The sequence below is a fragment of the Labrus bergylta genome, chromosome 6 (assembly GCF_963930695.1).
Source record: "Labrus bergylta chromosome 6, fLabBer1.1, whole genome shotgun sequence".
NCBI classification, from domain to species: Eukaryota; Metazoa; Chordata; class Actinopteri; order Labriformes; family Labridae; genus Labrus; species Labrus bergylta.
Genome location: NC_089200.1, coordinates 11,620,103 through 11,647,556, shown reverse-complemented (window position 1 = coordinate 11,647,556; position 27,454 = coordinate 11,620,103). Strand labels below are relative to the sequence as shown.

Sequence of the window (27,454 nt, the reverse complement as noted above, 5' to 3'; positions counted from 1 at the left end):
TGCAGCATGTTTTTATCTGAAGCTGCTTTTTGAGGTCCTCTAGCTGCTCTGTGTTAACCTCGTCTCTCTGTCAGGCCTCCTCTTCAAGGGCATTTTTTTCAGCTTTAACCATCTCAACAAGCTTCAGGTCCCTGTGAACTTCCTCAGGAAGCTGTTGTCTTACTTCTTTCCATTCTTTGTCCAGGTTTTCAGCCCTATACAATTCAGTCAGCAGCAGGTTGCATTGATAATTAAAATCACTTTGGATTTCTACTGTCTTAGTAGAAAGTTATCTGACCTCTGTACTTCATCCATCACACTGAGTCCCTGCTGCTGTTAGCTGCTAATTCAGTGAAAGCAGGGTGTAAAGCATGTAGGATAATGCTTTATTGTTCTGCTGTGTGAGTAAGAGGAAGAGCTTTTCTTATAAGGAGGCCCTTCAAAGGCTAATCAGCTCAGTCAGTAATAGATCAGGGAACTCCACAGGATTCAGACTCACTTTCAAGGACTCCACAGTCTCTAAATTTTATTTAATCTCCTTAAAACATGGAGGAAAACAATTTATTATCTTATTTATAATCCAAAAGATTAGAAACTAATGACAAATTAAATCCTCCTAAAAATTATATCAAATAAAATGTATTCTCCAAAATCAAATAAGAATTGTTGTTACATACATTTCAGTCATTTCTATTTTAACATAATCTGAAATGATTTAACCCTGTCCAGGACACAATGTAAAAATGTAGAAGAAAATTCAACCATTTCAATAATCACATACAGAATAGTCTTTTTCTGGGAAAATAAACTTCAGGCAAAGAACAAACACAACAAAAGCATTTACAGAAGGACAGCCTGATAAGATTTACTGAAAGAAAAAGTGCAACAATTAAAACAACATGAAACAAAGCCTACATTGAATTTAACTTATCTAGAATACATTAAAATGACATGAAAATCAAATTCTTGTAAAATTAGCACTTTTAGTTAGTACATAACTTAGGTGCTAGCTGATTCTCAGAGAGTGTCAAAGATGTTTTATCAGTTATGTAGTTATTATGGATTAAATATTCCTTCTTTCGTATTGAATCATTCAGGGGGATGTCTTGATATTTTCTTGAGTGGGTAAAGGAGGCATGACCTGCCTCGACCCAAACAGAGGAAACAGAATGCCAGAGTTCCTCAGGGGGAAGGAAGGAATGGGCACACCTGGACAACAGAATAACACATGACTTGTATTAGTATAAGACAGAACTATTATACTTATTAGAGCTCATCTGTTTTTGTGTGAATGGAAGCTTCATGCAATAGAGCTTTCAAATGTGACCTAAACAGCTCAATGTACACAATTTTCTCATTAAAAAAGACAGTGGAGGCCACACAAACAATTAGGGATGTATTAGTTGGATCGGCCAATTGGCAAATAATGTAGCATGCACAGTAGCTGATTGTGTATCTGTTGTGTCACATCAATTTAATGCTGATGCCAAACTGCTGATTCAGAGAAGAGGTTATTTAATGGGCAGAAGTCATCTGTTGGCCCAACTTGGATTTGGTTTTTATGGGCAAACGTTAAATTAAAATGTTAGCAGTGTAGAATCTTACATCGTCTCTGGGAGAGATCAGCAACATGTAGACCATGTAGGATTACCAAGAAGTAAAAAATGAAAATTACATTGGCAATCATCTGAATTGATATATAAAGATCAATATTGGCCTTTTACAATCAGTGCATGACCAGGAATAATGAGACCCTGTGGTATGAAACGTAGGCAGAGCTGACAAACTCAGGTGTAGGTGCATCAAGAGAGACCAGGACAAGTCCCAAACTTGCATTTGCAAATAATTCTGTAGATTTTATAATCATTGAGGCAAATGTCTATAATGTCAGGTTTCTGAGAAGAGTGGATGATTATTATGAGAATACTTACAGACAAATAACAGAGACAAGAAGCAGGTATAAAAGTTATTGTCTGTTTTTGTTTGAATGTAGTCACATAAGTTTGTAGGTCTGACACTGTCTTCTTATCTGCCATGCACTAATTCTGTTTCTATCTTGTGTTTTAATCTGTGAAGCTGTGTAATGCACTTTGAAACAGTTTTGTACAGCTCATAAGAAACGATTTCCAAATAAAGCAGCCTTGACCCATTTAGTTTTTCTTCTTCACTTTAAACTTTGAAGAAGCGTAGTGAAATGCATGTGTATCAGCACAAATGCAATGTAGTGGGGGAGAAAGCCTGTTTGGGCAAATGGCACTGGTAACAGGTCTAATTAAATTTTTGTCAGCTTCTCAGTACAGAAACATCTACCAGAGTAAGCAGCAGGATGGAAATCAATACGCCCTCTCTGCATCCATGCACGCAGACTAATTTCATTGAAGGCTTCTCTTTCTCTGTGTACATGTGTAGGTTAATGAAGGTCACTGTATAATCCCATTAGAAACAACAGTGTGTGCATGGAGAAGTCAAGCCATTGTGTGTACATTAGGGCTTTAGTTGCGGTTATCTTTCAACTTTAAGATTAACATTTTATAGAATTTTACTGTAAAATGAAGGCATTTTGACAAATTTACCATGTAGAATTTCTGAAGTTGAGCTATTGCCTATTTGATACAGGAAAACAATATTCACTTTGAATCCTCATAAAAAAATGTTTTAACTCATGACTTAAGTGCACTTTGTATCTCAAAAGAAGTAAGCAGTGTGTGTGTGTGTGTGTGTGTGTGTGTGTGTGTGTGTGTGTGTGTGTGTGTGTGTGTGTGTGTGTGTGTGTGTGTGTGTGTGTGTGTGTGTGTGTGTGTGTGTGTGTGTGTGTGTGTGTGTATTAATTTATTTACCCTTGTTCAGGTCGGGGGTATGCAGGCTCAATGTCCTTAGGATCGGAGGTGGCCTCTCAAACAAGGGACAAGGGAGATTAATGCTGGATAGAGTTGTTTGAGGAGTCAAGGTCTGTGTCTGAGAAGAGGGTAAAGATTCCTTAATGGACAAGAAATAACAAATAACACAATATGATTTCTTGTTTAGTTTTTAAAAGGCTCTCCAAAAAAAACTGAAGTCACAGAGTCACACAGTCTCATTTCAATTCACTACTCACTTTAAGATCGGCTTTACAGTGAGCTGGACAAGTTTTCATCTGGATCAGATCAGGAGGGGCGAGAGGACTGGAGGTTGGGGTGGAGGTCCTGGTTGAAGGCGAGTTGTTGGTCATGGGCCAGCCCAAATCTCCACTGCTGAGGGACTCTTCAAGCAAAGCACTGAATGGGCTGGCTTCTGTAACCTGAAAAAGAGACGACAATAATATGACTTCAGGGGTGTTTCTTTAACACTTTTGATAAAATTTGTTTGTTTGCTGGCTGCAATATCTGCTCAAATCCATCATACCCACATTCCTTATCTCAATTTGGTGAAGACTTGAATTGTATTTGATATGTAAGTTAAGAAAAACAATAAATCTCTTATCAGTCCATTTTGAATTCATACCTTTACTTAAGAAGCAAACAATAACGCTTCAATACAAGAGCTACAAAAATGGTTATGTATTTTCATCTTTATAACAGCAATTAACTAGTCATCCTGCTGTTTATGAATATGATTGCTATATGACACTCATCAGAAATAACAAAGAATGTTTATCTGAAACAAACTTGACGCCCAGAAACAAGCTCAACTACATAAGCGAGAGCTAGGCTTGCGTTTCCAGTTTACAATATGGGTTAATGATTTGAGAAACTCAGATTTTTTTAACCTAAAATGGATTTATATGGGTTTTGCCAGTTTCAAATGTAATATGTAACTGATAGAAATACAACCTGATAATGTGTTAAGGAGAAACACTGATACTAACATTTTGCTTCTGCTACCATTGTTTACATCACATTGTTGTTAAATAGTGTTACTAAAGAATTTACAAGAAATCAATTCTTCTAACAACCTCTTACAAAAGTACATTGCATACTTGAACACATGCAAGGCTGTAGTGGTTTAGAACTAGATGTGTGTCAGGTGCTCATACCTGGATGTGAGTGCTGGTCTGTAGGTCTCCAATATCCTCAAGGGCGGGAAGCTCTTCTTCAACCTGTATGTAACCGTTGCACTGTTAAAATTCCCTTCCATGCTTGTTCAGTTAAACAACACTACTCATTACCATATGAGAGACACAATCGTGTAATGCAAAAGGCTGAGTTATTGCCCAACACAAAGCTGTGACCTTCAGAACAGTGTTACTGCATACAGTATAGAATCGTATTGGACTACAACCCCCCATTGACTGACTGAGTGTGTGTGTGTGTGTGTGTGTGTGTGTGTGTGTGTGTGTGTGTGTGTGTGTGTGTGTGTGTGTGTGTGTGTGTGTGTGTGTGTGTGTGTGTGTGTGTGTGTGTCATTGCGTAGTGTAGCAATGAGCCTGCAGTTCTGACAGTACTGTATGGCTGTTAAGACAAGAGCTATGGGCAGTAGAGAAATCAATCTTTCCATCAAGAAATAAAAGATTGGGTGAGAAAAAGGAGAAGAAACAGGGAGAAAGAAAAGAGACAAAGAGTGTGCACTCAAAGATAAGAGACAAGTATGAGCTAAAATCCTCCACAAACATCCAACATATATAGAGGAGAGTCAAGTGTAATTTGGCTGCACTGCAATCCCAAAGATTCTAACACAGAATAGCAGCAGCTATTTCAGCTATCTCTTTTTGTGTTTGTGTGTGTGTGTGTGTGTGTGTGTGTGTGTGATAATTACCTTTGGAGACAATAACATGGATTTTTCAAGCTTGCTTGCAGGCTTGGGGGACAGATTAGTCTCTTCTTCTACCTCTGGAAGGTCAACCATTCCCTCCCCCAAATACAGACTAACTGGGTTGAGCTGGGTGCAAAGCTAACAAGAGAAAAGGAAGGATAAAATACAAATAAACAAAATAACCGCTGTATTTCAGTCAGAATATGCGATTTTTCACACATAAATATAACAGAAATCAATTATATCCTCTGAAAATAACTCTCTACAATGAGTGTGACACCCGAGTCCAGCAGTCTGTGATGCTTTCCGAGTCCTATCTTCACTTTGTTTACAAGTGAAGACGGCCGGCTCATCGCCCAGCATATAAAAGTTGTTTAATTGAGGGACCAGAGAAAAGAAAAATAACATACTGTACTCACCGCTTAACTGCGTTTCTAGAACACGGTCATGTTGTGTACATTTACATGCAGTGTGAAGATACGAGCATAATAAAGATCGCTGGCATTAGCATGCTAACACAACAATGCAGTGCGAGTTGTTTTGGTTTCATGCTGGTGCTAAAGGGCGACATCTGCTGGATCACAAAATCGCATATTCTGTCTTTAATAAGGTTCCATCTTTAGTCAGATTAACCTACAGATGATTCGACTCATTACTTGCATCAACCAGAATTTTAATGACGCCAACTATTATCATATCTACCAGTACTCTCTGTTATGGTCAGCATACAGCATTTATTTATTTAATACAGTGGGTTCATTGTTAACTACATAGTTGTGCCTGTTCTTTTCTTTTACGTATTGTGAAAAGACATCTGCCAGTCAATCAAAACTAGTATTTTTCATGACTATGGAAGAATTCAGTTAGTGTGTGACTTACAGCAGCACTGGCTGCAGGGCTGCAGGCTGTCCCATGGCCCTGGCTTATCAGGACAGTGTGGATGTAGACGTCGTTTTCAGTGTGTGTGTCACACAAGTAGAGCTGCAGCACATCTCCTGTGTAACCATATAAAGCACCCACCAGGGTGCGATCAGAGCAGAGATTCTTGAATGACGCAACAGCCTCTGCAGTCCAGCTGCCCTGCAGGACACAAACCAAAAATGCTCTCATTCTCACAGAACTGTGGTCACACTACAATTTGTTACATCTGCAATTTAGCAGATTGCATACGCAAGTTCCAAACTTGAGAGGCTGCAAGTAGACAGACTAAAATACAAAACAGTATTACTCTAATCATTACGGGAACCAATAAAACACTAACGTTGATTTTAATGAAAATGCAGGATGTATAAAGCGCATGAAATATAACTGTCAGCTCACAAATGCAGGATTTGTGCTAAATACATCGGACCACTTTGGGATCAAAAGAAATTAGTGAAAGTCTTTGTCAGTGAGTTGTTTCTATATATCAGTTGTCTTTTCAGGTAGAAATCAGACTCACAGTTGTTGGTTTAATTCCAGCGAGTGACGAAGGGACAGCTTGTGCTTGAAGGATTGAATAACATGATCTGAGAAAAAGAGATATGAACTTCAGAGAGGATCCAAAATAAGCTATGATTAACTTAGTAGCAGTAGTGTTGCTCCTACTTGAGGAACTTGAGGTTGGCAGTCTGTTCCACATTCATCATGCCGTAATCCACAAAGTACACCTCCACCTGAGTGGGGCTGATGATCTGATGGATCACCACTCGATAGAACCATATCCCTGTAGGCGACACACAGCAGACCTGACCTCGTCGGACAAACCGCTCCGGGAGCCGGTACCGCTCTGATACCTCGGGACATGTGTAACATCGTCTAGATGAGACAAGAAAAACAGAGACAATGTCACCTTCAAAGAGAAGCAAAAAGAACTGAAAAAAAATATGCCAAGGCAATGAATGAGGAAATTTGATATGTAATGTTTGATACCACTCGAAGGTTTCAGTACATTATCTTTTAACTACGCTACCACTAACAAGTCCACCACCTCATCTCAATTATCATGTCCTCCAAAGCTCGGGTGCCATCAGGCTCACTGAAGCGTATGTAGAATTCCCAAGGCGACTTGACATGTTCCACGAGCACTTGGATCAGCTGTCGAGCAGCATGGGGAGTCGGAGGTTTGAGACGCTGACTCTGCACGGCATCCAGGGGCACTGAAGGGCTGCAATGCACCTGCATGGCAGGGTACACCTCAGATGCCTGCAAGCAGAAAAAACAAAGTGAGAGTGGTGAGTGCTCACAAAACTCTAACTTGATATTTACAGTCACTTAAAACATGTAATAATGAGTCTATTTGGGCCACACAAAGATTGTATTTTGAAATGTAAAATATCATCACTAAAAAGATGTAGCCAAACCTTTTCGTATGTCTTTGAATTATTATTGATCTCCAGCTCCTCGTCAGCTGTGATATTTTCATTGTCTTCTTCATGTTTGCCTTCCCAAGGAGACTCTCCACAGCTGAAGTAGAAGCTCCTTGATGGCAGCTTCACACTGTTCTCAAAACTCTCAGTATCCTTAGACTCTAATAAATAAGAAAATAAATACATGTACTGAGCAGTTTAAAGATATTGTTCCCAAATATATCTTCATCACACAATCTCAACCATTTATTGTAATGGTAATTGATAAACTGTGATTGATTCAAACACTGTTAACAAAAAATACAGACTGGTGTCCTAATAAGAAACAGATACCAGATAAATAACCACAGAGAAAGGAAGAGGATGGAATAGTAACATAACACACTTCCATAAAAACCTTTCCTTTATAGCACTGCATGTGACCACCTCATTTGATAAATGTACGCTATTTTCCACTATTTCTTCACCCAAACATATACCATATTAATTATATTCATATAAAATGTAAGCAAAAAGCTGATCATTTCAGCAGCTACATAGTTCCAGGTTACATTTGTTTAACATTCCTGTATGAAACCAGGCAACATGACACAAGCTGACAGAGATTATTATAACACACTGAGCACATACACACCTGATTGTGTAATATCACTGTCCTGTATGTCCATAACTATCCAGTGTTGTCCACTGTCACTCCCTGCAGGTTTTAGGTGGAAGGTGTCACTCATGGCGCTGACCAGTTCTGTGACACTGACGAAGCCGCTCTGTTGCAACGGCAAGTCCTCGCCAAAAAACATCTAAGGAACAAAAGACATCACAGGTTGCTTTCTTCTTCTCTCACTATAAGGGACAGGTATAACTTCTTCTCTCACTATAAGGGACAGGTATAACTTCTTCTCTCACTATAACCCTGTGACTAGTTTTCTAAAACACCTGTGACGCCATGCTCCAGACAAAAACATTGCATGACTTCTTGTTTTGTACCTTGTACTCTTCTGGCAGGTTATGCACTGACACTCCACCACTGGTCTGACTTACAACCTGCAGAGAGTCCAGGACATATGAAAGGAATTCATTACATCACTTGAGACCATACTTTGCGGTCCTCGATCAGCCAAAATAATCCCAACTATGAAAGCAAAGCATATTTTTATTTAAGTCATTCAGACATCAGCCTATAAAGTAGCAGGAGGGTCTGACCTTTCGCAGCTTGTCTTTCAGCTCCTGGCTAATGGTGCCAGCAACTCCATTCTCTATGATTTGTTGGCGAAGATCCTCCTCAAGCTGGGGTAGAATTTGACATTTAAAATCCTTATTTCCTGCAGTTTCTTGATGATGCATTTTAGTGTTACACAAGTGTATTTTGAATGTATGCTTTCACATGCTGTATAGTCAGTTGTAGTTTCAACACAAGAGAGATGAAATACACACAATTTCTCAACACCAGTTTGATTTAGTTTTTGTATACAAGATTTTGTCCGTTTTTTCAGTTTATTCAATTATACCTGGACATTTTGATTTTGGATAAAAGCTGCCTTGCTCCCCAATCTTAAATAAATACAAACCTTGAGGACACGTTTCTGAAAGAGCTGACCTTCCCTGCAGAGCTCTGGATCCGTTTCCTGGTCTTTCTCTACCATCCCTGGCTTGTTGCCGACAGATGTCACATCTTTAATGACAGGATCCAATGCAGTCATAGTGGAGGACTGGTTAAGGGGGCTCGGCTTCACTGGGACTTGGGAGTGAACTAGAGAGGTATTTTGAAAATCAAGATAACCAAGCCCTTAAAAATGAGGAGCACATCAGCTATCAAATCAAAGATGCAGTTATATAATCTAAGAACAAACAAATATGCAAGCAAAATACAAAGAATAAGAATTGTGTAACTTAAACAATGTTTCAAGAAATTTATATATTTACAGCCTACCTTAACTTTCTATAAAAACCAACCTGGGGCTACTGTTGGCATCCGAGTTCTGGTGTTTGGCTCATTCGAGTTCCACTTTTCAGGTGTAGGAGATTTTGGCTTAATCATTCCAGTTCTGAGTGGTCTGAGCAGCGGACTGGGGAGCATTTGTTCTCTTAGAATCAGAATCAAGCCCAGCATGCTCTGCTGGATAGCAACCATGTCAGTCGCAGCCTCCAGCATCTCTCCAGTGGAGTAGAAGCCGTAGCAGTGGACACGCAGTGGGTGTCCAAAGCAGCGCAGGAAGCAGCCCTCAAGGTCTGACAATCTGAGCGGACCCTGGTTGGAAGTGGCTGCATTATTAATTGAAAAAGGACTATACTCTATGGTGACAGAGCTACATTGTTCTGTTAGAAATACAAACATATCTATTAGTAAATAATATATAAACTGCACAGTTGTCCATGTCTATGACAGGCTCATCATGAAATCATCACGAGTGACCGAATGACAGATTTTGGACAAATGTGTCCTAGACGACCTCCGAATGTGGCCTGAGGAATCTGATATGACTACTTCCTCAATGCAACTTGCAATTTGCATTTACACCTGTATTTACAGCTATCCACTTATGGTCAGATCTCTCAGGACACACGGTAATAATAGGTGTAAACAAGGCTACAAGTTTAGACCCCACAAGACAAAGCCGAAAAACAAGAATCTTTTGAAGTACTCGCATGTTAATGGATTAGTGCTAAAATAATAACTTGTCATGACACTCTCGAGTGATACCTGGGAGAGCAGTAAGCGGAGTTGTGCCCTCAGGTGAGCAGGGACAGCTGGAGGAGCACGCCCTCTTCTAGGAAGGACCACAGGTTGACAGTAGCGAGAAGAAAAGTAGCTCGCACCTCCCCTCCAAACCTTCTTGCTGGTTTTGGCTGTGCGCTGCTTGGCTACAAGCTCTTCAATGTTTCGGGTTGATTCATCACTTACAGCTGCAATGGTGTAAATGTAAAAGAGAGATCATCACTTGTAAACCAAACTTATTTTAGCATAAGGCTCTTCCTTTACTACTGAAATTTTGCAGCATTTAAGCACAAATGTAGCTTGAATGGAGGTGGGATGCTCTACCCGTTAGGTATGAACTGCCATCTGGCCTGAAGTTAACTGAAGCCACATCAGGCATCTCCTTCACCATATCCATGATGTGTCTGAAGCCCAGGACTTTCAGGGGAATGGGATGTCCCAACATGGCCACATAGTCTCGCCTGAGCTGGTCAGGGTCCAAGCCCCTCTTGGATGAAATGAGCAAGGAGCGCACATCCTTTTTCAACTTTGCCAAAACTTCTTCCTGGCTCATGTTGCCTGCTGATATCTGCAGAATATATAAATTGGGAAAAACTCAACCACAGAAGAATTAAAAATAAAAAAAAAGTAAACAAAGTTCAAATCAACTCACAAATGCTTGGATACTTTATTGCTGCCAAAACCCCTTGAACACTCTTTATTTAAAAATAAAATTTGAGGTCATGAGGTCAAATTGAGACACTTAAATTTCCGCCATCTTTACCTGATAACTTTTTTCTACTCTGTTAATGCATGACCTTTCCATTTTATGTTATAAATCAAACAGGTGCAAGTCGAAAACATAAAATTACATTTGGCTAAAACGTAAAATTAGTTAAATTTGACGCCAACCTTTGCCTCTAAAACAGCGACATGCTGTGCAAGGAGCAGGTTTACGTCAGTAAATAACATACAGTAATTGAACAAGTTAAAAAGAAACATTACTTTCTTGTGAAACTGCACCAGAATTATCATTAAACCTCACCTTACCACAAGCTTTCAATATCTTCGGTCCTCTCAAGATAAGTGGACTAGTCGCTTAATTTGCTGCTAGCAGGCCACCTTGCACGTTGCTGGGCGACGTCACCAACTCCAGTGTAAAAGGTGCAAAAAGGAGACAAAGCCCTCTGCGCTTCGTTATCAAGATACAATAAATGTTTATCCACGTATTTAGTCTAATATAGCAACAAAAAATTTAAAAAAAAACAAAGGCGTTTTTAGAATACTTAGTAAAGTTAAAATAAATTGACGCGTAAACCTCGTTGACTCAGCTGCAGCGTTTTCTCTAACAAAGATCGTTTATTCGACAAACGACAATGGTTATCTAAAATTTAAAAAAAACAATCACTAAACTCTGGCAAGTTTCCTGTGTAGTGTTCCCCACCAGAGAGGGAAGTTGCACGTCATTCAAGATATTTCAAATACTTAATATGCAGGCTTTACAGAGGAATGTGGAAAAATATGTATCTTAAAGCAAGTCTCACTGACCAGTTTATTGTTTATTTTTTTGTTTATTGTTGATATTAAATGTTATACCTTTTTACAAAGAGAGCACAGTTTACCAAAGTAAAATTCCTTGTGTGTTGAAGCATACCTGGCCAATAAAGCTGATTCTGATTCTGATTCAGTTTAGACAATCAACGTGTTTAGATCAATTGAAATGGTTTGCAATTTTGCATATGTTAGGCTAAGTATCTCTTTCAAATTAAGTGTGGGCCTACATGTTTAATACAGTAACTAGATTAAAATATATCAAGCAAACAGTAACCATTTGGGTGGACTCCATTCTTACACAACGAGTGTATGTAGTACAAAGGGCTGTAACATTTCCCCTGCTAGTTTAAACAGCGCTTAATGGACCATTTGCTTGGGTTTGCACAAATGTAGACTCAGAACTTCTATAGAACAAGAACCTGTGGCCTGGGTCATAGAATAAATTATCTGTTTAATTAGGGAGCCAATAGGGAGCTTGTAAAAGCAGAGTAAAACTGCATCAGCTCTTTGGAAATGAAAGGCCTGAGTCAGCACACTCCCCTTAAGGGGAGTTCCACTAACAAGACTTGTTGTAAATTTTAAATGATGGAGTTAAAGATAAATCTTTCTTAATGGCACTGGTTTTGCAAGAGTCAAAAACAAAACAAAAAACCCAGATACACAATAATTTTGGGTTTTGAAGGAAAAGATAGACACACTATTTGTGAGTAGAACGCATAGACTGTAAATGTTAAGAAAGGTAAACTAGTTCATGTTTGTGGCCCCACAAAGAGAAAAAAGATAGTTACTGTATACCACAAATACAATTTATTCCAGCTTTTAATATCCCTATAAGATTAAAAAAAACAGTCCTTGTGTGCGTGTGACCCAACAGAAGTCGTAAAATCCCTTTCTCGAATTCCACTCAACCCTGCAAAGATAAATAATAATAATAATAATAATAATGTAAAAAATTAATTATATATATAAATACAATTTAATTCTATATATAGTAGATACAAATTGAAGGAACTATATTTTTTTATGTCGATCCAGAGCAGATATGGAGAAACAAAGTTGTATTTTTTTGTTTCTTCATTTCACATTGTGTAATTATTTTATTTTATCTTTAATTTTAGTGTTGCTTTGACTAGAGATTATAAATTACTGTACATACCAACTAAAGTTCACTAACCTGGCGTTAAATGAAACAGAGAGGGCGTCAAGTGACACTCCCACTGCTGTCCCACTCCCACACATTTGACCTCATTTACCATTTTCTTCTGTTTAATTAGACAGCAGCAACACTGACTACAGCTACAATCCCCAGCCACTTACGGAACAAAATTTAAGTAAAGACTCTAAAGTTAAACTCCTTTAACTGCAGAACCTCCTGCCAACATGCAGGACTCTTCCATTGTCCGTCCCAGCCTCCCACCAAGACCCAAATTGATGCCAAGGAAGGAGAGGGAGAGAGGAGCCTCTGTGCCTCGCAGAAGTCACAGAGAAAGGCCATCCAAGGACGGTAGGGTCCCTGAGACATTATCTTTAAAGAAAGAGAGGCTGGAGAAGCCAGAGACAAATGACATGAAGGTGGAGCAGGAGACTGAGGTGAAGGTGAAAACCACTGTGGTGGACATAGACAGTGTTAGAGAGGAGGATGTCAAGGAGGAGAACCTGGGACTCCTTGAAGCAGCAGAGCAAGAAGAGGGTGAGTACAAGTCTTTAGAATAGCCTGCAAAACATATGCAGCAAGGGGAAAGGTGAACTTTGGTTTTTATTGCTGTTACTTTTTGTTCTTCAGTTTTCCTAGTTCAAGACTGTCATGTAGAAAAAATAGGATAAAGAAATGTGTCATCTTGTGACCTGAAATTGTCTTTGAGGAAAAAGTACTTCAGGCATACTTTCTATAAAACAAACAAAGCAGACATGATTAAAAAGTAATGTCTTATTGAGTTTGAACAGACACACAGACAGTAATAATAATGTTGATACTTCATTCACTAAAGAAAGCCATATTATCGCATTAGCAGCAAGAAAATATAACCTTTTATCAATAGCACATGTATACAGAAAATATGCATACATACATATTTTACGTATACAATAAGTACTACCACACACACATATAATTAGTCATGCTTATCAATACCGTAAATACATATGCAGATGTACATACATGAAATGAATGATCAAAAATACAAAAAGAGTCTGTGTTTATTTAAAAGTCGAGAAACAAAAAAGGAAGGGGTATTACTGATTCTAGACTGCACAGTAGTGAAAAGAAGACCTGTTCATATGCTGCCTAGAGAGTAGGTTATGCCAAACAGTAATGGATGGTATGTGTGCAGATTTCCATTGTTGGATGAGCAGCCTGCAACCTAAAATGACCCATTTAGTATACATAGAAGAAACTCTGTCTTCAGAATAGACGGGTCTCTCTGCAAGAATAGTTGAAAGTCCAAAGAGTAATGTTCATAAATGAATATGAGACGAATAAATATGATTTGCTGAATTCAACTGGATGTAAATGACACAATTGTTTTCTTGCTTCTGACAAATCATAATTCATATTTTTATGAATTGGGAAATAAAAAGTTTTTTTTTTTTTTTATTTGTCATTAAAGCACATTCCATTTAAATTGGGTAATGTTGTTCTTTGCAGGTCTGAAGCGCAAGAACCTGGGAGTGTTTGAGTGGATGCTCATGGTCTTTGTCTTGGCTCTGGTTCTCTTCCTCTTTCCTCTTTCCATCTGGTTCTGTGTCAAAGTAAGAATAGCCCCAAACACGAAACACATCACAGCAATCTAACAGGCTTTCACCAGTGATATCTCTGTAACTGTCAAAATACATTATCTACTTGTTCCAACATGACAGAAAGAACTTGGCAGTTTTATTTTTGCATTAAATTGGCCCCATTAAAGAGCCAGTCAGCATTTTCACATGATATCTGCCATTTCATTCCTCATCAAATTAATTAGATTACACAGCCAAAACAAGAAAACTGTTAATACCCTAATACTTTGACATTTTGAATTTTGTTATACATTCGTACCATCTTCAATTGGACTTGTACAGCCAATATATTTCCATGTCAATACTTTCCCCACGTCAATACTGTCCATTTACAACTCTGTTTTTGCACATTTACATCATCTATCTCCAGCAAAGTATGTTGTATTTAATCTTTTCTTAATTAAGACTAGTAATGCTTCGTTAAATCTTGGTTGTATATATTCCCATTCTTAGTTTTTATATTTTTGGTGCTTATTTATTTTGTATTTAATATTATATTGTGTTTAAATTTGCTAATATTGTGTTTTTTGCTAATATTGTGTGTTTGGACAACCTGCTGCTGTAACACTACAATTTCCCAGTTTGTGATCAATAAAGTAATTCTGTTCTATTCTATGATCTTCCATTTATACGTGCTGCTTACTTATATCTGTCAATGTGATCGACAGGTAGTGAGGGAGCATGAGAGGGCTGTCATCTTCAGAATGGGTCATCTGCTGAGGGGAAGACCCAGAGGACCAGGTTGTCACCTATTACATTTGATATGTTATGTTCATAGATGTGCCAGTCTTAAGTAACATATTAGTCTGAGATCTGCATGCTGTCTAAAGGTAATTTCTTCTTTAAAAAAAACAATTGAAGTTTTAAATCGTAACTCCTTCAAACTCTCCTGTCCTCTCTCCAGGCCTTCTTTTCTACCTCCCATTTTTAGATGTGTGTCACAAGGTAGACATCCGACTGAAAATGCTCAAGGTTCCTCTTCATACGGTACAGAGCAATGTTGTCCTCTCAGAGTAAAAACGGTTTTAAGCTGAAATAGCTGAGTGCTGTTTATGCACTTTTCTTTCTTTGAAATGAAACTAAAGCTTTTAAGTCCATAAAGAGATCAGACGTAAGCACCACTTTACTTTAAAGTATTAACAAAAGTTCACATTACAGTTAGAGATTCTTTCATCTTTGTCACACAGTGCTTTTTTTTTTTTTACCTTTAACCACAGTGTGACAAAGATTTGACTGCAGCTGACTGATAATCTTCTGTGTTCAGGTGGTGACAAAGGACCTGCTAAGGCCAGAGCTAAGTGCAGTGTGTTATTACCAGATAGAGAACGTGGCTTTGTGCAGCTCAGCTCTGTCCAGTCTGACCACAGTGCTGCAGACTCTGGTCCAGGCCGGGGTCAGAGACACTTTTGCCCAACACACACTCAGCCATATCCTGCTGCACAGGAGGAAGATCGGACAGCAGATAGAGTCGGCTGTTGACTCTGTAACGTGTCGCTGGGGCATCAGGGTGGAAAGAGCAGACATGTAAGACTGAAGATAAAATAATACCTTCATACCTCCTACTTGGTTTGGAAATTAAAAGGCTTAAGACATGCATGATGCATGATTTGTACAATACAGAGCTGTAACGGTGTTTATGAAAAATATGATGTTCTAAGAAGTTTTTCTCCTAACAGATAAAATTAGAGGATTGTTAAGATTTGTAGTATACTGTGATTGTCCTGCTGACCAGGCTTGTTTTTCATTTTCTGTCAGAGATGAGCTCAGTTTTCCAGAGGAGTTACAGCAGAGTCTGGCTGCTGAGGCCGAGGCCAAAAGACAACAACAGACCAGAGTGAGTATACCAGTACTTAATAACCTCATTTTTATTTTTTAAAGCAGTGGTTTTGAAGCAGCACTTTTCCCCTCCATGTTGAATGCCTATGTTTTTATAATTTTCAAATAAAATAGCTAGTTTAATTAAAGTTCTCTAATTTTTGGCCTTATTTTTCTACCTATTCTTTCCTGCCAAACTTAAGAAAGATAGATAGAAAAGGTAATACTCAGGTTTTGGAAAGTGAAAAAAATGTTTCAAGCAGCTTTACTCTCACCTCCAGGGAAAAGCAGCCGAAGGGGACAGAGATGTGTGGGAGGGATTCAGGGCTTCCCTCCGTCTCCTCCATCCGGCCCTGGTCCTTCCATTCCCCCCAGATCTCCTCAACATGAGCCCTGACCTCTCATCCCTACCACCCCCTCCTCCCCCTGCTGAGGGAGGAGAGGGAGTGATGACAGAGCGAGATCCAGAGACAGACTCACAAATGATGTGACAGGACTTTATCAATTGAGATTTCATTATTTTATTGTAGTAGTTACCTAATGAATGTGTAATTCTCAATACTTGTATTTAAGTAATTCAATTAATAAATGTTTACCTCAGTGCTTCGGAGTTCGGGCAGTCTTTACTGTTTGAAGGGTAATGTTTGCAGAAACTTTTTGGGAGGCAGAAAAACAAACCTGTTTTGTCTTTGCATGCGGTCATAACACAAGTTAAGGCAAACACAGCAAGCCACTCCATCAATAGTAACATCACTATATACATTTTTATATAACTGCCTTACAGTCTAAATATAGGATAACCAATACTGGAAATATTTCATTCTTGGATGGAGCAGCTAGTAAATAATGCTTCTTGTTCTTATTTTTTTTAAATAGTTATGTACACCACTTTTATAAACTTCCGTGCCACTCCATGTGTTGGTTAGTTTTCCTTTACTGGTTTTGTTGGTTTTACTGTGATAGAGTTCAAAGAAAGAGAAAATGCATGAAGCAGACGTTAAACCCTAAAAGTAATTCAGCCGACTTTAACAGGACAATCAGCCAAATGGATAGCTGAGTTGTAAGAAGTCCTGGTCACGTCATATCATCGCTTTCTGGTCTTTTTGCTGCTGCTCGATGGTTTGGCTTCAGCTGTGCTCTTCTTTGGAGGAGATAGGGGTGTTGAAGGTGGTGTTTTTGGTGGTGGAGTTTTCTTCATCTCTGAATTACAAACAAAGACATGCACCACTTACATGCTGTAACACAGGATTACACTGGTCTTTGTGCAACGGTTATACATTTGGAGATTATTTTTTGTGTGATTTGTACCTTCACTACTTTTGGGCTCCAGGCTGGGCTGAGCCTGTAGTTTTCTCTCAAGGTCCTGAATCCTCTCCAACGCTGTCTGCAGGTCTTCCTCTGCCTTCAGTGCTCGCTGCTCGGCACTCTGGACCCGCAGTTCTGAATCACTGACCAAAACAAGGAGAAGAATTTGACCTTGTTTGATCTGGGTCAAAGCTGCTACAACACACTACTAAAACCTGCAAGATTTAAAGTCTTAAAAAAACTTGATATACACTGACATCCATACTATCATCCTTGTAGAAATAAATAGAAATAAAGTAAAAACAGATTTAACTCTAAAAGGTGAAGTGATTGATCGATCATTCCATTTAGTGATGAGAACATGAATTTACCGCAGTTCCTGCTGCAGTAATCCTACGGTGGTCAGATCACTAAAAGCTCTTTGGGCATCATCTGTATCTGGAGACACAACCAGCTCCTCAGTCTGACAGACAGAGATGGGCAGACAGACACATGATCAGAGAGACAGACAGGCATTGAGACACAGTGAGATACTAGCAGTGAGGAAGTTAGTGCTTTAATTGTCTGACCTCATTCAGGTGGACACAGCTCTGTCCCAGCTTTCTGCTTGTAATGTGTCCATCATAGCCAATCTGCTTCACCACTGAGCTCTCACAAACTGTGAGCTCCCCCTGCAGGACATCAACAACTATGTTCTTTACTTTTAACCAGTTTCAGGTTTCAGGTTATGAAGGTAGAATAAGTATTTTGGATGTCTGTCATGCTCTTTATCACACACAACTCTCTAATCTTTATAAATGACTGTGTTTCAGGTCCTATAGAAGTTGTAAATATTTCCACTACTCAGGAATTTGACATTTTAAGGCATCAGTCACAACTGTGGAAAAAATCAGAGGGCAGACATTTTCTGGTACAGGAGCTTTAACCTTGATCCTTCAGTTCAATAACTGTTTCACAACAGTAACAGTCTGTTGCAAATTTGTAATCTATGTCAATTATGTTTTTCTGCTAATATTTTCATTTGAAGAATAAATATAATATTCAAATATATGAAAAAGGATGTGACTGAGTTTTTAACTTGTACAGACCTCTTTCTGTTCTGCCTCAGGCTCCTGTTTGACATCACTGTTTGCTGTAGGCTCTGCTAAAAGTTCTCTTTTTATCTAGAAACACAACCATACACACAATCACCATAAACTTAATCACTAAACAACTCTGACAACAATCCTAACAAAACAACATTATTCCATAAATTCCATTTTAACATGCACTGTTGTGATCAGTTTCATTGGGTAACTGTTGCCAGTTTTACATATTTATGATAATGTCTGTACTGATAATATGTTTGACTCCTTACCACAGCGTTCATGTTGTCTGCTGGAGGAACTGGAGCATCACTGATAGAGGCGGGGTCAGCCTGTCTGACAGGCAGCTCCACAGGACCCTTCAAACCTGAGAGCAGGATTTTACAAGTCTCCACCCAATCAGTGCGCTCCCTCTAAGGACAAACGACAACTTTATACTTGCCTTTAACTGCAATTTGAGGTCCCTCGTCTGGGGATTTGTAAGTGTTTTGCAATTACCATGTTTAGTTTGTGTCAAGAGGAGTTGAAACATAGTTGTGTTGGTCGAAAAGAAAGTTGATACATCTGTGAAACATGCAGCCCCGATTGCTCACCTGAAGCTTTGTGTATTCATTCATCTCATTTTCACCTCCAGCTTCATGTGGGTTCTGCTGGATAGTCTCCTCCAGAATCAACTTGCAAGAGCTGGAGTCAAAAACAAGCATCTCCTGTGAGTAGATCCTGGTTAATTGTGGGTTGTAAAAAAAACTACTGGGAAAAAAAACAACTTCTGGTACCTGGTCATATATTTGGAAAAATAGTCCAGTCTTTCAGCCAGCATCTCTGCATCTTCATCCAATGTCTGCAGTGAGATGTTCATTGTGACATGCTGTTCCTGTACTTGGTTCTGGTCCTCGCTGTGGTCAGGTACCATTAGGAGCAGCAGATCCAACATCCAGCGGGTCTGAGCCATGTGAATAGAAGTGACCTGGAAGGAGTAGAAACACTATTACTCTAGACGGCTATTGAACAGTGAAATTCAATGATTCCTCAACAACCATTTTGATTGAAATCACAGTTGCTCTGGTAAGTGGCTCAGAGGTATAAAAAAAGAAGAACATCAAAACAGCGGAGGTAGTCATACTGGATAGTTGCGGGGTATTGGTAACTGGAAGGTTGTACGGAGAAAAAACAGAAATAACTGAGGAAAAAACAATGAAGCATTAAAGAAGGGGTTACCTGGAATTATGTTGGTTAAATGGCAAAGATCCATAAGAGAAATGTGGTTTAGAGCCGTTGTTGCAGAAAGAGGTCAGGAAGTGAAGCTGACAGTAAAAAGGACAGACAGAGGAAAGAGAAGAGGAAAGAGAATAAGAGAAGTGGAAAGATTAAATAAATGTCCTTTTTTTGAATGTTCAGAAGAACTCCTGCCTCTGCAATATTTGAGCATCACATTCCTCGCGCTGAAGACTCAATAGCAGTGACAATGAAGAATATGAAACATATTCAAGATCAGTGTAAATCTCCTTTGACAGTTGAACCTGTTGTATACTTACCTCCTCACTGAGCCGTTGGTTCTCACCATCAGTGAAGTTTGACACATTGGATATAAACGCCTGCACTTTGAACAACACATCTTCTGTCGCTTTACTGTGTGAACAAACCAAGACACAAACCAAAAAAAAACAAGGACGTTTTATTGTTTTAATATTCAGAATGAATACACAATACAGCCTATATTCCTCTTCAGGTCTGATCTACTCGTTAATGAAACTCAAACCCATATTTTAATCAAATATCATCACAAACAATGGGTCTCATATGTTGGTTTAAACTCAGAGACTTTGGTTGTCCAAAAGAAACAGACATGTTTTAAAATTAAGTGAAATCAAACAAAACATATTAACACTGAATACCGACTTTCATTAACTAAAAAACATTCTTAAATAAACTTTCTTAAATACAAAATACTGAAGAGTAAGAGAAGCCCCTTTTACTTGACCTTAGCATATAAAGTTTAGACCTGAGAGGAGAATTAGGTTTACTGCTCATAGTCAGGATATTAATGCCATCATATAGACAACTTACAATATGTCGGGTTTATTTGTCTCCTTCTTGTCCTCTGCCTGCATGCTGGAGAAGTGCTTCAAGGCTTCTTCTGCTAAACTCTGCCAGTTGCGCAGAGCATTCTCGAGCTTTGGCCAATCAGAGATGGATATCAGTTCTGGCCGATCAATCACTGCACCAAGTTTTGAAACCCATGACCCCATGGACCCCTGAAGTGACTTGATCTGTCCGTGGATCCCTTAAAAGAATGTCATGAATCATTTTCAACACTTGATATCCCAGAGTAAGACCCATTCAATAACAAATAAAAAAGAAAGAGACATATCTTTATATAAATGTTGTCTCATTGTCCCTCACCAGTCTCTCCACTGACTTGTGTGTCCAGCTGTTTAAGGAGCTCAGATAAGTCCTTGTCAAGGTCTCTTAAAGTGCGCTGGCCTTCAGGGGCTTCACCGTCGAGGGAAGGATGTCTTCTGAACAACTCAAGGCTCATATTCAGCCAGCTCTCCTGGACACGGGCAAGCTCACCCAGTGTCTGCTGGCAGCCAAGTAGCTTCTCACCTTGGTAGCACTCACACAGGAGGGTCAGCGTCTTCAGGGAAACAAGAGAAGACTTTAAGAAAACAAAGGAGACACACTGCATGTTGTTAGACATACTGTAGGAACATAATCCAAACATCAGAACTATTAGTGGATTTACAATAAATGAGGCTTGAAATGTCCACTTTAGTGTGTCCTCGTGATAAAGAAAAATACTAGCTTGTTCTTGTAGAAAGATTGTTTGTATATGTTGTCAATTCTTCACTGCCTTTAAGCCCTAAAGAGACAGATAATAAAGATGACGAGGGATTGTTGCTGCACAGAGGTGAGACACACAGAGCAGACACGTGAGAGTTTAACATAGATGACACAGATCTCATAAGAGACGGAGTGATTCGATTAGATCAAAACAAGACAGTTGATTTGAGACAGATCATACAAGGATTAAAATATATTGTAAGTGATTAGACACGAGATAGATGATAAAGGTTAGATACATCAAATGGATAACATTGATGACCATGTTAAAGAAGCAAAACACAAACACGCACTCAGTAAGTAAATGCACTGTCTTACATTTGACCACTCCTTCAAATAAGCATGGATTTTTCCCAGTGAAGTTGTCTCATACTTTGGTTCCGGACACCTTGAAATAGAGAGAAAGCATCTTCAGAAGAATTGACAGGATGGAACATTTCTTCAAAGTGGATAACATAGGTTTTTTTTAACATTACAGAAAATAGCTCTGCTGTTTGGTAATACTTTTTATGAAGACCACATCTACATTTTAAACACACACAATGCTTTCCAATACACTACTCAAACACTATAGATGACACTTGTGATGAATTGTAGGTTGGAGAGCCTTACATATGCTCTTGATTAGTAATTAGCTAGAGGTTGACTGATCACAATAACAATATATAACTATACACATACTGTATATACACACCTTGTCTATCCGCTGTAGTAGGGACTCATAGTAGGCTTAAATATGTTGTCATTGTATAAAAATACTACTTCTATACTATCATCTAAAAATGTCACTATAATGGAGAGTACTGTTCTTTGTTTGAGGGTGCTTTATAATAATAGATAATAAACATTACATAACCTCCTTTGATATCTTAACTTGTCTTTACTTGTTCTGTGCGATGCAAAAGGTGAGCCACTTGTTGATGCCTTGCTGGATTGCAGTGATGTGTTCGCACTGACACTGCTCACTCTTCTTCATCTGAGACACGAGAGCGGTCAGCTGCTCCTTCCAATAGTCACATAGCTCCATGATGCTATTCAGGGCCTCCGTGTCCTACAGCAGCATGGTCACTATCTCAGTCAGAGTGCTTATGATTTAAACCAGGTATGTTTAAAAAGAGTTGTGTGTGTATGTGTGGCACTTAAAGAGTGTTTTCCAGGAGCAGTACATAAAAAGTAAAGATGTAAGAACTGCACTGTTACCTTTGATGACAGATAGAGGATGCAGTGCTCTGCTGTCTTTGACCAGCTCTGCTCAGTGATGTGCAGCTGACTGATCAGCTGCAGCTTCTTCACACTGATCACCTGATAAACAGAGAAATAAGTACGGAATTTTGGAGAAAAAAAAGCTTTAATGTAGTATCTTTGAAAGAAATGTAATTCTTCCAACCTGAAGAGAGGAGCTAATTAGATGTAAGTTTAAAGTTAAAACAACTGCTTTCACAGTTTTGTTGTGTAAACTGGGGCTCCAATACAGCAGGCTATAACTAACCAAAGTGAGCTTATCAATTATTTATTCAACACGGAGGGTCCGGTTAAAAGAAATAAATTCTTCATGGCTCTCACACCTTGAGGGCGAGGCAGAAGGTGAGCTGGCTCCAGTTGTCTCTCTCCTCGGTCATCTGGAGCAGCTGACCCTCAAGGCGACACCTCTGCAGCTCATACAGCTCATGATATCCCTGGACCATACTGAGAAAAGCACATGGACCATTTGACAATGAACACCAGGTCACATTATTTACATCTGCACAGCTTGAGTGCTGCTGCACTTATTTCCCATGGAAAAATGTTAAAAGTATAATTTTTTTTATCTCAAATGAAACTTTTGGGGTCTTGAAATGTGACTACTTTTGGGAACAATACAGCACTGAGGGCAGAGCGGTACATCTGCTAAAAAAAAGCCCTTTTTTTTTCTGTAGGAGAAATGTGAAATGACAGATGGTTTCCATAATGTTCAAGCTGGGGAAATTTAGCACAACAAAATTTTACAAACAATGCATCAACTTAGTGAAAACATGACTTTGACTAGATGACGAGTAGTTTTGTTTGGTCTTAAAATGGACTGACTCTGCACTGGTGTTAGTCTGATCAAGTGCTCCAGCCAGCTGCCGACGAGCGAGTTCTGCCTGCTGGGACACAAAGGCATCATGTTCTCGGATCTTGGAAAGCTCCCTGTGAAGAGGAGGAACACCCATAATTACAAAGATTCACACACATTGCTCACACTCACACATTTGCATCTTTTGCTTTTCTTTACAAGTTCCTTTTAAAATAAAATCACTCAGTGGACACATCTTAGCTCTTAACAACACCTGCTAATCTCATTCATCACAACCAATCAGCCTGAGCTACGTACATGCTGAGCTGCTGCATGGATATCTTGATGTGCTGGATCTCCTCAGTTAGCCGTCGGTCAAGAGCCCGCTGTGCCACAGCCTCAGTGTGAAGAGCCTTCAGATGCCGTGGGATCCGCTCGATCAGAGACTGATAGCGCTGTCTGGACATACAAATAAAAGAGAAGCGGTGAAAATACTTCCTGAGGGCACTTCTGAAAATACTTTTTGGAAAATTTCAATATAAAAAGTAGTTATCTTTTGTAATATGTATATAGTTAACTTGAAGTCACAAAAATCATGTATTTTATGTTGTTATTTACATCCATTATTTATTTATTTATGTAATTTCCATCAAGACTTATCATTAAGGCTTATCCTGTCCTCCTTTGTTGGCAGCAAACCTGAGTTTGGCGAGCAGTTGTCCTCTCTCTGAGCAGCTCACGCTGACCTGCCTGATCAGTTCATGGAAAACAATGTTGTAGATGTTCTGCTCAACCTGCACCAGCTCCAACAATTGCTCCATCTGCAAGACATTTCATTGTACTGTTCTGAATGGAAAGATGGCTTTAATTATTTCAGTCTACCTTGACAATTTAGCTTTTTTTTCCACAAATTGTAGAAATATTAGAATTATAAGGTTATCACACAAATATTCCTAAGGAACACAGTTAAACTCTGCACATTGTATTTTTGATGTGACAGTTATTATTGCACATGAAGAACCTGTATGTATTATTGTGTGTGAATCAGAGAAGAAAAGCACTATTTCAATTCAATTCAATTCAATTTATTTTGTATAGTGTCAACTCATAATAAGTGTTATCTCAAGACACTTTACAAAAAGCAGGTAAAATACCTTACTCTTTGTCAGTTAACATTACAAAAGAGCAGGTAAAAAGACCTTACTCATTGTTATGTTACAAAAAGCAGGTAAAAGACCTTACTTATTGCTATATTACAAAGACCTAATGTCAGCCATAAAGATACTGAGCAGCCTGTGTCCTTGGACAGTCAGTTTGTCTTACCTGGGAGAGCTCAGTCAGCTCCTCACTCTGCTGATCCACCCCGGCCTTCACCAGCATGTCGTCCATCATCCTCATCAGCTGGACCACTTCTAGTCTGCCACTAGGCCTCCTGGAAACAGAGCACATACACACTAATGTGTTTGCTTGAAAACATTCAGCCTATGTTTTAACAAGACTTTGCCTAATTAATGGTCCAAGGCACTTTTAGATGAAATGAAGACTGCTGGACTGAGGTTTACATTCAACCTGCATATGTTCCTTTTTTTATGAACTCACAGTGATGGGAAGACCCTGAGCTTCTGATCATCATCCTGCAGCTGAACTGTAAACGCACTAAGAAAAAGAAGCAACAGAAGAATTGATATGAAAAACTAAATTGTGGTTGCCTGGTTAACATGAATGAGAGGATTAATAGAATAAAGCAGACTCACTCCTCATACAGCTCAAGGCTCCGCAGCCCTTTGTTTTTCACAATGTGATATTCTTCTGGTATCAGACTTTCTGTGATGCATACATTCTGAAAGACAGAATGGAGTTAAATTACACCCCACACAGTATAATTGTAGAAGAACGGCTTTGCATGTGAATTAGATGTCAGTCCTGTAACTGTATGCAAAGTGTATTTTTATTTCTCTTTGATAAATATGTTGCATTATGTAAATGTCAACATGTCAAAGCTCATTTTTAAAGATCAAAACAACTGGATGTGTTAAACCTCCAGTAATGTCAAAGTATTTTGAATCTGATTGATATGCCTTTATGTTTGTCCTCTTTGTATCATGTTTATTTGTCCAATCTGGTAGATTTGTTTTATGTTAAATAACATTTATTTAAAAGAAAAGGTGGTAAACTACAATGCCTGTAAAATGGGATTAAAGACAAGTAAAAATGCAAAATAGAATTCAGACACATTCTCAGGGCAATCCTTATTTTAGCCTAAAAATATAAAGGCTAGAAAAACAATGTTGGCTAAGGCAGCTCACCTGTGTGTCTCCAATGCCACTCTTGTCAGTCACTGGTGGGAGGGGTTCTGACTTCCTCCGGGTTACAACAGCATCACACAGGAAGGAGATGTCCCTGTGTGGACACCATCAGAACAACAAATTTAAAAAAACACACACACATTAAAAACCCTTTAAAGTTGTTCTGTAGGTTGCAAAACTTAAACTTGACTGTACCTCTTCCTCTGTTAGTGCTAGTTGATTTTTTGTGTGTGCAATATTTCTAATATATGCTAGTTAGATTTTACTGCAAAATTTGAAAGACATCTTAGTTTCAACATCATAGTTTTTGATTATATGTGTTGTTTGTCTACCTGCCGGCTCCAGTTACAGATGTTGGCTGCTCAAGAAAGTATTTGTATTTCTTGCGACCGAGGGGGTGATGCCAGACGGCATCTGGCCGCCTGATTCCACAGCCCTGTATACAAAGCAATAAAAGTATCTTAGCGACACTGATATCAAGAAATAGCCGTCTTAAATATGAAAGGGGATTGAATGTACCTTGCAGTGCCGATTGTGTGCAGTGTGACCCAAAGTAATCCTGTTACAGACAGTGGAGGAAAGGCTGACCAGCAGTTCATCTGGGATGATCTGGTTGTTGACCGGAGGAAGCTGTGTTCTTCTGCTCTCTGCTGGGACTTGACAGTTCAGCTCAGCCACTGAGGGGAATTAAATCAAACTCAAACAACAAAACTAACTGAATACTCAGTTAATATGATTTAAACTTTCATTTCTCATGAGAAGACAGTATGTTCACGTACATATGTCTCTCAAAGTCTGACAATTCAATAAAAAACATTGTATGTTATGTTTTTGCAACTTGAACAAGAAACAAGGGTATACGATATATACTTCATGTTTCCCTTATTTGGTTTTGTTCAGCTAACTGGCAGCTGAAAGTATTGCACATCAGAAATATATATTTCAAGTTGTAAAATAGGGAAAAGGTCAGGATATTTTAAACAATTGTGAATGATTTACTCTACCTTAAGAACACATTAACCAAAACTCTTTAAAATGACTAATGAAACATTCAAATAGAATAGTTTTAAAGTATTGATCAACCTTGAAATTTTTTGTTTGTATTTTACATTTATTTTTACACTTTTAATGTTTTTCCTAGTTATTTCAAATGGATCTAACTTCCATCTTCCATCATTATTAGTCAAGCTGCAGGGGTATGGCCTGACTTGTGTTTGTCTCTAAGGATCAAATATTATGTCATCACTATAACAAACATTTCTGGACATACTATCAACAGTAGTGATGTGTAGTGTGTCGTGTTGCAGTATGAGTACCGTTTCCTGAACATAAACTACTTTCTTGTTTGCTTATCTTCAAACAGCTACTGAGCACTGTAACATGAAGCGAGCTTGGCCTCCCCCTCTAACTGTAAAGTAAACATCACCTGTGCTGTCCGGAGCCGATCTGGGTCTCATGTCTGCCGCAGACATCCTGGACTCACGTTGGAGATGTTACAGTAATGTCTCTGCTAAACGTGTCTCAAACTTTGACGAAGACATATTGGCGAGAAGGCACTTTCATTTGCTCGGGAAAAAAGGACGCCTCTGCAACTCTCTTGTGAGCGTCAACTTCCTGGTTGCGTTGCCAGGGAAACGCTTGGCGCTTGATGAGAAAGATGTCCGTGACACTTTCTTTTGAAAAAAAAGAAGTATTTTATACAGATTGATTTAATGTGCTCTGTTTTATTACTGTTTTGGGTGAGATTATGTTTACATTTCATATTTTAATTTCATATCATTCAAAAAACAAACGGAACTCTCTATGTAGTAAATAGCCTACAGGTTATATAAAACACTGAATAATTGATGTAAACTTAGTCACTTGAAAAAAAAAAGTCTTTCTTTTCTTTTTTTAACAAATTACGATTTTTTTCTTTGACTTCGAAAGCTGCACAATCTTTTATTTAACAACTCAACTCCCATTTCTATTTTCTTAGCCCAAAACAC

General features: G+C 38.8%; 3 protein-coding genes across 3 annotated transcripts; 1 reads left to right on the top strand and 2 right to left on the bottom strand.

Moving 5' to 3' along the window:
- Positions 1–474: 474 nt before the first annotated feature.
- On the bottom strand, positions 475–11,158 carry tdrd5 (tudor domain containing 5). Its single transcript, XM_065955740.1, has 18 exons — positions 10,798–11,158; positions 10,093–10,336; positions 9,754–9,956; positions 9,006–9,300; positions 8,621–8,802; positions 8,256–8,339; positions 8,040–8,096; positions 7,690–7,852; positions 7,050–7,216; positions 6,677–6,891; positions 6,295–6,504; positions 6,149–6,215; positions 5,587–5,787; positions 4,711–4,845; positions 3,992–4,054; positions 3,074–3,256; positions 2,817–2,934; positions 475–1,188 (listed from the first exon to the last, which is right to left on the bottom strand). The coding sequence occupies exons 2-18, from the start codon at positions 10,319–10,321 to the stop codon at positions 1,073–1,075; spliced, it is 2,688 nt and encodes an 895-aa protein (XP_065811812.1). The 5' UTR covers positions 10,322–10,336; positions 10,798–11,158; the 3' UTR covers positions 475–1,072.
- Positions 11,159–12,602: 1,444 nt separating this feature from the next.
- On the top strand, positions 12,603–16,394 carry nphs2 (NPHS2 stomatin family member, podocin). Its single transcript, XM_020656006.3, has 7 exons — positions 12,603–12,991; positions 13,946–14,049; positions 14,745–14,817; positions 14,981–15,063; positions 15,341–15,600; positions 15,832–15,910; positions 16,173–16,394. Exons 1-7 carry the CDS (start codon positions 12,682–12,684, stop codon positions 16,380–16,382), a joined length of 1,119 nt encoding a protein of 372 aa, XP_020511662.3. The 5' UTR covers positions 12,603–12,681; the 3' UTR covers positions 16,383–16,394.
- Positions 16,395–16,959: 565 nt separating this feature from the next.
- On the bottom strand, positions 16,960–27,077 carry axdnd1 (axonemal dynein light chain domain containing 1). The gene is made up of 25 exons (XM_065955739.1): positions 26,893–27,077; positions 25,986–26,143; positions 25,799–25,902; positions 25,467–25,560; positions 24,915–25,000; positions 24,760–24,816; positions 24,484–24,592; positions 23,860–23,981; positions 23,479–23,619; positions 23,190–23,294; positions 22,691–22,811; positions 22,326–22,427; positions 22,010–22,176; positions 21,444–21,513; positions 20,685–20,919; positions 20,349–20,565; positions 19,817–19,910; positions 19,058–19,248; positions 18,875–18,965; positions 18,554–18,694; positions 18,285–18,359; positions 17,766–17,867; positions 17,568–17,659; positions 17,200–17,339; positions 16,960–17,091 (listed from the first exon to the last, which is right to left on the bottom strand). Exons 1-25 carry the CDS (start codon positions 26,936–26,938, stop codon positions 16,976–16,978), a joined length of 2,976 nt encoding a protein of 991 aa, XP_065811811.1. The 5' UTR covers positions 26,939–27,077; the 3' UTR covers positions 16,960–16,975.
- Positions 27,078–27,454: the final 377 nt, after the last annotated feature.

Bases quoted from the DNA above. Each gene is read 5' to 3' on its own strand.
- axdnd1 (XM_065955739.1), bottom strand. From the start codon at position 26,938: ATGTCTGCGGCAGACATGAGACCCAGATCGGCTCCGGACAGCACAG. The intron at 22,428-22,690 runs GTGTGAGAGCCA...TCTGTTTATCAG, and splicing joins CCTTCTGCCTCGCCCTCAAG to GTGATCAGTGTGAAGAAGCT. The intron at 18,360-18,553 runs GTAAGGAGTCAA...TTGTGTTTCTAG, and splicing joins CAGACAACATGAACGCTGTG to ATAAAAAGAGAACTTTTAGC.
- tdrd5 (XM_065955740.1), bottom strand. From the start codon at position 10,321: ATGAGCCAGGAAGAAGTTTTGGCAAAGTTGAAAAAGGATGTGCGCTCC. The intron at 9,957-10,092 runs GTAGAGCATCCC...ACACCATTGCAG, and splicing joins TGGCAGTTCATACCTAACGG to CTGTAAGTGATGAATCAACC. The intron at 2,935-3,073 runs GTGAGTAGTGAA...CCCTCTTCTCAG, and splicing joins ACTGTAAAGCCGATCTTAAA to ACACAGACCTTGACTCCTCA.
- nphs2 (XM_020656006.3), top strand. From the start codon at position 12,682: ATGCAGGACTCTTCCATTGTCCGTCCCAGCCTCCCACCAAGACCCAAA. The intron at 15,601-15,831 runs GTAAGACTGAAG...ATTTTCTGTCAG, and splicing joins AGGGTGGAAAGAGCAGACAT to AGATGAGCTCAGTTTTCCAG. The intron at 15,911-16,172 runs GTGAGTATACCA...TCTCACCTCCAG, and splicing joins AAAGACAACAACAGACCAGA to GGAAAAGCAGCCGAAGGGGA.